This window comes from Gadus macrocephalus, chromosome 9, assembly GCF_031168955.1.
Source record: "Gadus macrocephalus chromosome 9, ASM3116895v1".
NCBI classification, from domain to species: Eukaryota; Metazoa; Chordata; class Actinopteri; order Gadiformes; family Gadidae; genus Gadus; species Gadus macrocephalus.
In genome coordinates this window covers 21,339,803-21,349,733 of record NC_082390.1, presented here as the reverse complement: position 1 = coordinate 21,349,733, position 9,931 = coordinate 21,339,803, and the positions used below count along the sequence as shown (strand labels likewise).

The 9,931-nt window shown below is 50.8% G+C and overlaps 1 protein-coding gene across 1 annotated transcript in view; it reads left to right on the top strand.

Annotated features, from left to right (window-relative positions):
* Positions 1–489, top strand: part of LOC132464804 (protein inscuteable homolog) — a 27,483-nt gene extending 26,994 nt beyond the window's left edge. Inside the window, exon 12 of the mRNA XM_060061410.1 lies at positions 312–489. Within this exon, the coding sequence (XP_059917393.1) occupies positions 312–440 (129 nt within the window). The 3' untranslated portion in view covers positions 441–489. The remainder of the gene's footprint in view (positions 1–311) is intronic.
* Positions 490–9,931: the final 9,442 nt, after the last annotated feature.

The following is a 9,931-nucleotide window of genomic DNA, read 5'->3' as shown; positions in this document are numbered from 1 at the left end:
TGTGTGTGTGTGTGCGTGTACATGTTTGTGTGTATTTATTTGTTTGTGTGTGTGTGAATTTGTGTTTGTGATTTATTTTGTACGTTTGTATTATTGTGTGTGTGTATTTATGTGTTGTGTATGTATTATTGTGTTTGTATGCGTGTGTGTGTGTGTGTGTGTGTGTGTGTGTGTGTGTGTGTGTGTGTGTGTGTGTGTGTGTGTGTGTGTGTGTGTGTGTGTGTGTGTGTGAGTGTGTGTGTGTGTGTGTGTGTGTGTGTGTGTGTGTGTATATAGGTGTGTATTTATGTGTGTGTCTCTCTCCCCCTCAGGCTGCTCTCAGGCGGCTAGCGGCAGGGTGTCCAGACGGCATCGAACCTGCGGACCACCAGCAGCTCATCAAGCCCCGGCTGGTGGACTCCTTCCTGCTGTGCTCCAACATGGAGGAGAGCTTTGTGTGATCCTGCTCCTCCTCACCATGCTGCAGCTCCTCCTGCTCCGAGCTCTGGGCTGGGGGGAGACTGGGGGGGGGGGGCTGTGGGAGAGGGGAAACTAAGGGAGGGCGAGGATACTAGGGTAGGGGGAGGAAAGTGTGGGAGGGGGGAGACTAGGGTAGGGGGAGGAGACTGTAGGAGGGAGGAGACTAGGGGAGGGGCAGAGACTAAAAGGGGAGGGGGAGACTAGGGGAGGGGAAGGAGACTAGGGGAGGGGGGAGAGTAGGAGAGGGGGGAGACTAAAAGGGGAGGAGGAGACTAGGGGAGGGGGAGAGACTTTGGGATGAAGAGGCGACTAGGGGAGGGGGAGAGACTAAAACGGGAGGGGGAGGAGGGGAGACGAGGGGGAGGAGGGGAGACGAGGGGGAGGAGGGGAGACGAGAAGGGACGACAACAGAAGAATAGTTTGATTTATTTATTATTTGTTTGTACGTTGACATTTTTCCAATACTGAAGGAATCCAAACACATGACTTGTTGGTGTTTGGAGATCCAGAACCAGGACATCTGTCTCTCCTGGTTTAAGCGAGGTGCTACTTTAAAAAATACAAGCTCCATATCTCCCCTGAAACCAAAGAGGCATGAATCTCAGAAATAGTTTCAGCCTGAATGTTTCAATGAGTATAAAGGTGAGTTTTAAATTTAGTGATATCAAGTACTGCAGGCAGAAAGAATAATGTACACCATATTTAAATGTAATGGTTATAAAAAAGGTAATATTTAACTTTTTTTTGCTTTTCGTTTTCATACTTCCTGTGATTTTAACTGGGTAACATGTTTTGCAGAAAATGTTTATGTTGGTTTAAGTCTTTTCCCCAGGAATAATTTGTAATATATATTTTTCTTTATAATGTACAGCTTTATTATTAATCCATCAAATTGTACCCGCTGCTGCCTAGGCCTACCTGGAATTGTATTAGCTAAAATAAGTTGTAAAGGCTCTTCCTGTAGGCCTATAGCATGTGATGAAGAATGAAGGGAGAGTGCTGTCCTTTGGTTCGGTATGTTAGGTCATATTGTCTGACCGGGATTTAGAGGACAGTAGTAGTTGTATATGTAGTGTTCTCATGTATTTGTTTAAATAAGCTCTTCGGATTAAACTGAATGTAGGCTACCATGAGGCTAATATATATTTCCTAATATGTATTTTAAATATGAATTGCTGTTGTTGATATATTAGCCTACTGTGTAAATTGATATATATAAACTAGTTGAGTAAAACCAGCACTTTTGTGTGTGCTACACGGATAGTGAAATGTGGGCTGGACATTCCAGCAGCTAGCTAGCCCGACGACCTCTGTAGCAGCGGTCGTCAGCCTGGGGTTTCACCACAGCTCCTTCATATGGTAGGAAACGCTGTGGAGCGACAGCACTGAACACACTGAAGACACCATCTGCCATCGCTCGCCAGGACTCGGGGAGAAGAGAGAAGCGAGTGCACACTGAACAGTAAAAGCTTCTGGGAGAAGGACCTAATTAGAGAATGAAAGAAAGGATGAGGGCAGTTTAATATTGTGTGCTGATTTATATTCATTATTGATAATAAAAAGAAAGGTTTGTTGCTATTGTTGCCACACTTTGGGGTCCTTCGTTAGAGGGCACTTAAAACTGTTATCATTTTAAATAAAAGTAAAATATATATTACATTTTTTGTATTTAAAAAAAGGTTTTTAAAATTGTGGTATTGGAGAAGGACGTTTTTTCAAAAGGTTTTTGAAGGCCTTGAGGCAGTAAACAGTCCATCGTATTATATCTCCTGGCTCGCTGTATTTCACTCAATGATATAAATTAGGAGCAAAAGAAACATCTAAATAAATAAATAATAATATATTTTAAGGAAATGTTTAGGAATATGGTTATAGATAGTTTGCTGGAGGTGATTGGTAGCCTTAAGTTTAGTAAAGTTCAGGTAAAAGTGTAAATCTAAATGATAACTAAGAATTTGGTGTGGGGGGATGCTTGATAAATAGAGGTGTGCAGCACTGCGGACAAATGGTTGGTGAAGCCATGGAAATATTGAATCAATACAGCAGCAGCACCCACAGACACCAGCTGACCTCTGAGCTGGTCAGCCGGCATTATGACAAGTCTCCCTATCAAAATAAAAGTCCCCCGGGAGCAGTTGGCATCAAGGTTCCTCTGGTGAAATTGTGAGTGAGAGAGAGACAGGGGAGAGCCCCCCTTCATCCGAGAGGGGCTGTCTCATCTCTCTCTCTCTCTGGGCAGCTCAGAGGGTTAGCGCGGGTCCTTTGTATCGCTCTTGTTTCACTCTAACCCTTCCTTTCCTTTGAGGGACAACTGCATCTCTTCTCGCTCTCCTCTGTAGCCCTCCTCAGGGTACGTATTCTGAGCGGGCACATCCATACAATTGAGTGTGTGTGTGTGTGTGTGTCTGTGTGTTTGTGTCTTTGTCTGTGTGTGTGTATCTGTGTGTGCGTGCGGGTGTGTGCGTCGGTGTATGGGTGTTTGTGTGTGTGAGTGTGTGTGTGTGTGTCTGTGTTGGCCAGCATACGCGTGGGATTGTGTTCACAGGCCTTTATGATAAAATATGCTCCTGCGTGTCTTCGTGGATGAAATATACATGACCACTGCATCCCGGACGCAGACGGAGAAGGAACACAGGTTCCTCTGATATTCTGTGTTTTTCTTTTTCTACGGACTACTGCTAGTCCTGCTTTTTGTTATATTTTTCATTTATTCATCAATGAACTATTCAAGCAATTCGTCTGAGAACACTGAGAAATTATTAAAGCACCTGAAGAACAGGACCACCTCAGAGAATGTTAAACAACCTTCGCCCTATTGCAGGGACACTCCGAAAGCACGATCGTATCTTTATGGGTATTGAGTTTCTCCGTAAACTTTTGACTTCGATGAATCTCTTCTGCAGTACTTCTGTTGTTTTATCTCTCCTATTTAAAACCATGGATCATCGTATAGCGCAGACACACCCAGGGGGAAGGCTAGGGAGATGACGGGGTTCGGAGTGGAAGGAAGGACACACATTAAGATGTGTAGGCCAACAACATGTGTTGTTGGCCTACACATCTGTGTTTAGCAGAGAATATGTGCTGTTGATGTGTCTCTAGAATCTGTAAATAGTGTCATTATCCCACGGTAGTCCCTCCTAACATCCACTAAAAATAAAAATTGCAAACGAAAATGTCTTTTTGGATTCAAGTTATTTGTCTTGGAATATTTTAGCATTTTAAAGGGTTCTTATTTATTTGGCCTTTACGTTTGGATTCAAGATGATTTACTGGACCTGACTGAATTTTACTTTGTGTGTCATGCTTTATGGACACAAGAACCGATTGATATTTTTTCGCTTAAATTTAGAATAGTGATGGGTTTGGCTGGTTTGGTTTCGCCCTGAAATCTCAATCGTAAAAGTCCCGCCTTTTACAAATGTTTTCAATGTAAATATAATGTGTGTTATTGAAGGCCCAACCCTATTCTTCTGAATGTTTAGTGCGGCAGTTTTACCAAGAAGTAATATTTATCTGCCTAAAAAATTAATACCACCGACTGTTAACAAAAGTTTTGTGCGCATGAATGCGACTCGTTCCACCAGACTACTGCACCAAATGCATAATCCACATTCATTCCGGTAGTTTTACATGATACATAGATTAAACACACGATGAGGAGTCAAACAATATAAGGCCTCCTTGCGATGTCTCACCACATGCTATACAAGTAAGATCTTGTTATAATGCTACTGATAATGCTATTCAAATAACCTATTCTGTCCGATTGCAAAAGATTCATCTCCAATAAGCTCCCACCTCAGGGGAGTCTAAATGAACCCCGTCATGTTAACAGGGTCCGACCCCTCATAATACGGGATTAAACTGCGCTTCTTTAACATCAGACTACTATAGAGTCAACCCGGTCTCAAGTATTTTCGTGAGACCGGGTTGACCGAGTAACCTACTAGCGGATGTTCCATTAAAGCATTTGGATGACACCTGGTGGACACACATTTCATTGTACAGGTTATTTCATGTTGTAACTATAAAAGGTGGCAGCGTTCATGGGAACTTCATATTCTTTAGAACAATTAATATTGTCTATTGGTAAAAAAGCCACACTGAACATCAAGAAGAATTGATGCAGGCCTATAGAACCGACATTCACATTGAACACAGTTGCAGTAGCCGATATATGGGTTCATGTGCTGCTTTCTGAGGCAGACAAAACGTTGATCTATGTTAAATAGTGGGGAGTCTACAGTGTGTTTCTGAACATGGGCCAACAGATATTGCCTCGATCCACATCGTAGTGAGGTGACTGATTGGTGAGGAAAGTTCCTACTTACTGGCTAAACATTCAGAACAATATTAACAATATAATAATGACAAAGGTTATAAGATGCAAGAAACACACTAAACTATTGGGTTGTAACCATTGCAAAAAAGTTCTCAATGGTTTCTCTCTCTGCTCTCTCTCTCTGCTCTCTCTCTCTGTTCTCTCTCTGTTCCCTCTCTCTGTTCTCTCTCTCTCTCTCTCTCTATCTCCCTCTCTCTCCCTCTGTTCTCTCTCTCTGTTATCTCTCTTCGTTCTCTCTCTCTGTTCTCTCTCGCTGCTCTCTCTCTCTGCTCTCTCTCTCTCTCTCTATCTATCTCTCTCTCTCTCTCTCTCTCTCTCTCTCTCTCACTGTGTGTGTTCTCTCTCTCTCTCTCTCTCTCTCTCTCTCTCTCTCTCTCTCTCTCTCTCTCTCTCTCTCTCTCTCCTCTCTCTCTCTCTCTCTCTCTCTCTCTCTCTCTCTCTCTCTCTCTCTCCTCTCTCTCTCTCTGTTCTCTCACTCTCTCTATCTCTCTCTCTCTCTCACTGTGTGTATTCTCTCTCTATCTCTCTCTCTGTTCTCTCTCTGTTCTTTCTCTCTCACGCTCTCTCTCACTCCCTCACTCTCTCTCTCTCTCACTCCCTCACTCTCTCTCACTCTCTCTCTCTCATGCTCTCTCTCACTCCCTCTCTCTCTCGCTCTGTTCTCTCTCTCTCACACGCTCTCTCTCACTCCCTCACTCTCTCTCTCTGTTCTCGTTCCCCAATAGCACTGCTGTCATGTCACGATGCATTGACTTAAATACAAAGAAGATCTGTCCAATGTTGTAATTTGTGCTTTTCTATTTTTTTTACCAGGGAACAACAAAGGTATTTAATTTGTCCTGTGAGTGAACCGCGACATTTTGATCTCCTCAAATTCAGGACCAGAGAGGCAGCTTGTAGGTTGCTGTGAAGAGCAACTCACTTGTTGAGTGAAAAGACATAAGAATTAAGGATATGATTACATTCTTACTCGGACATATTGGATGTTGGTAGTGAGAAAGAGAGAGAGAAGCATACATTGTGGCAACCCGTCCCGAATCCCTCGGGCTGGATGGCCCAGGGGAGAGGTTGTGGAGGGCGTGTACCACCCATACCCAGCAGGCGGAGCCAGAGGACGTCCCTCCCGGCACACTAATCGGAGAGAGGAAAGATATGAAGGAGGAAACACCTGTGGCGGGGAACGAGGTTAACAAACGCTTTCCCCTGTCCCCAGGCAGAGTGGGAGCCGGGAGCAACCGGAGTAACCCCAAACCACGGACGGACAAGCCGACGGAAAGTGAGCCGCTCCCGACAGGCCCCAAGGAGTACCAGAGCCCAGCGCTTCCACGAATGGCGATTCGACCTGCGAGGCGCGGTACGCACGCAGATCTCCCAGCACGGACGGCTGATCAGAAGGTGGCTCACAACAGGAGAAGGAGCAAGCATCCTAGATCGGGTCCTGATCGACAACACCGCCCGTCAGCTCCCGCCAGTTGCCCGGAGAACCCTCGCACACAACCATCCCGACACGGTGGACGAGCTGGTTCGGCAGCTGGAAAACCAGCAGGTGGCACAACAGCTGAGTGGCAGCACCCGCAACCCGTCGTGGCCCGCAGAGCCGCGTAGGGACCGACTGGACCTGGGAGCCGGACAATAGTCGCCCCCACCGAGGCCGCCAACCTTCTCCCCGGAATCCCGGGAGGACCGACGATGCTACACCTGTGGACGAACCGGGCACCTAGCCCGACAGTGCACCGGGAACCGGGATGTATCAATGCCGTCGGCCTTCGCCGACGGGGGACAGTTAGGACCGTGTCTGCTGGCCACCTGCTGGGCCCACCAGAAACCCGGAGACCCAACTATCCTGGTGAGGGTAGGGAATAAGGACATGGAGGCCCTTCTGGATACCGGCAGTGTGGTGACCCTTCTACGCCCAGACCTAGAGGGGGGACGGCGGGGCGAGCCGATAGAGGTTGAGTGCGTACACGGGGACTCCCGCACCTACGACACTTGTCACGTGGTCGTGAGGACCCCCCGAGGGGTGTATGTGACACGGGCCAGGATCGTGCCCAACCTGCCCGTACCCCTGCTCATCGGCAGGGACTGCCCCATATACACCCGCCTGTTGAACGGTCCGACCCGATTACGGGGCTCGACTAGCCCCCGTAACCCCAGCGGAGACATCAGAGGAGGACAGCGGGACCGAGGGGGACGGACCCACCCTGCCGGGCACCCAAGCCCACTCGACGGGAGGATCCCACCGAGTGGAGTCGACGGGACCACCCTTGGACACACCGGACACCCTGACGGCAACCGAGCAGACCGGCCCACAGGGAGGATCCGAGAGCTCCCATCTCACCGAGTTTTCGGATTTTTTCCCGACCGGGGGGGGGGGGGGAGAACGGATCGACCCGGACAGTTCACCAGCGCCCAGCTACAGGACGACGCCCTGAAGCACGCCTGGAGCCACGTCCGCCCCCATGAGGGACAAGCGAGGGACTCGTGAGTTGTCTACCACACCCTCACTTCAGCACCAAGGGGGGGCTGCTATATCGGGTCGTAGAGAAGGAGGGGGAAGTAATCTAACAATTGCTAGTACCCCGGCCGTGCATTAGTAAGGTGCTGTTCATGGCCCACTCCCACCTGCTAGGGGCCCACTTAGGCATGGATAAAACCAGGGAAAGGGTTCTAGCTTCTGGCACGGGGTGAAAGGAGACGTGGTCCGGTATTGTCAGTCCTGCAATTGTCAGTCCTTGCCAGCGTACGGCCCCGAGACCCTCGGTACGAAATCCCCTGATCCCCATGCCGATCATTGAAGTCCCAATTGACCGTATAGCTCTGGACATTGTTGGCCCACTCCCGAAGACCAGCAGGGGACATAGATATATTTTAGTCATCGTGGATTACGCCACCAGGTACCTTTCCCTCCGCGCTGCCACCACCAAGGCGGTAGCCCAGGAGCTAATGCTGCTGTTTAGTAGGGTGGGGATAGCCAGCAAAGTACCGACCAGGGGTCCTGCTTCATGTCCCATGTCATGAAACAACTTCTCAGTCTCCTCCAGGTCACCCAGCTCCGGACCTCGGTGTACCATCCCCAGGCCGACGGGCTGGTAGAACGCTTCAACAAAACGCTAAAACAGATGTTGAAGAAGGTCATGGACGCGGATGGGAAAACTGGGACCAGCTCCTGCCCCACGTACTCTTCGCAGTCCGCGAAGTACCCCAAGCCTCGACAGGTTTCTCGCCCTACGAGCTGTTGGACGGGAGAAGAACCCGGGGGCTCCTCGACCTCTCCAAGGAGGCGTGGGAGAGTCGACCGTCCCCCCATCGCACCCTGGTCGACCATGTGGAGCAGGTGAGGGACCGCATGGCCCAGGTCTGGCCCATCGTCCGGGACCACCTTCGGCATGCCCAGCAGGCCCAGGCCCTGGTCTACAACCGGGGGGCCAAGCTACGCCTGTTCCGGCCCAGAGACCTGGTCATGGTACTCATCCCGACGGCGGAGTGCAAATTCTTGGCCAAGTGGCAGGGCCCGTACGAAGTCATCGAACAGGTGGGGGAGGTGAACTACTGGGTGCGGCAACCCGGGAGATAAAAACCACCCAGCTATACCACGTCAATCTGCTGAAGCAGTGGAGGTCTGACCGGCCCCGCCGGCGCCGGCTCCCCTCGCCCTGGCCGCCCAGCGCGATATACCAGCGGTCCCCATGGGGGAAGATCTCAGTCCTGCCCAGAAGCAGAATCTTGAAGAGGTCATCCTTCAGCACCAGGATGTCTTCTCCGAGTTACCTGGAAGAACCACAGTAACCCAACACGACATCAAGACGGCGCCCGGCATCACGGTGCGCGTCCCCCCCTACCGGGTCCCAGAAGCCCGGAGGAACGCCATCCAGGAGGAAGTCACCCGAATGCTCCGACTCCGGGTCATCGAGGAGTCTCGCAGCGCATGCTCCAGTCCCGTCGTCCTGGTCCCCAAACCCGACGGCACATTCCGCTTTTGCAACGACTTCCGGAAACTCAACGAGGTGTCAGACTTTGACGCCTACCCCATGCCCAGGGTAGATGAGCTGATCGAGCGGCTCGGGCCGGCCCGCTGCCTCACCACCCTGGACCTCACCAAGGGGTATTGGCAGGTGCCACTCACCAGGACCGCTAGTGAGAAAACGGCGTTCACGACCCCAGGGGGGCCTTCCTTTTGGCGTCCATGGCGCCCCGGCCACATTCCAGAGGATGATGGACCATATCCTTCGGCCTCATCGGGCATATGCAGCCACCTATATCGACGACATCATTATACACAGCGCAAGCTGGGATATACACCTCCGACAGCTGAGGGCGGTCCTGGCGGAGCTGAGGAGGGCCGGGCTCAAGCCAACCCCACCAAGTGCCGCCTAGGGCTGGAGGAGACGTCGTACCTGGGATACCAGGTGGGACGGGGGAATGTCCGGCCCCAGGACAGCAAAGTCGCCGCCATCCGGGACTTGCCCCGGCCCACCACCAAGAAACAGGTGAAATCATTCCTGGGTCTGGTAGGATACTACCAGAGATTTATCCCTGGCTTCGCCACTCTGGCTAGCCCCCTGAACGATCTGACCCGAAGGTCCTGCCTGACCGGGTGAAGTGGACGGAGGCCGCAGAGGTAGCCTTCGCAACCATTAGAAGGGCCCCTCTGCTCCGAGCCCGTCCTAATAACCCCTGACTTCTCTCTGCCCCTTATAGTCCACACCGACGCATCCGAGGTGGGGCTGGGAGCGGTACTCTCCCAGGTTCGGGCTAGAGAAGAACACCCGGTGACATACATCAGCCGGAAGCTCCTACCCAACGAGAGGAACTACTCCACCGTGGAGAAGGAGGCCATGGCCATCAAACGGAAAATGGAAAGTGAACCGAGCCGCTCCCCGCCCCAAGGAGGACGCACCCCGGCCAAGGCCCGATTGCCGTGAAGTGGAACGCCGACGTGATCGCCCCCCTGCCCCCCGAGAGAACCGAACATTGTCCCCCTCTTTTCCCCGAATCCCGGAGTCAGCATATTCTTTCTCGTTTTCCCCACGTGGGATCCCCAACCACGTGGGTGCATTTTGAGTTATCCCGAATAAATGCCCTCCCGGGCTTTGAACCAGTCCTGACGTGTGGTGATTCCCTGTACCT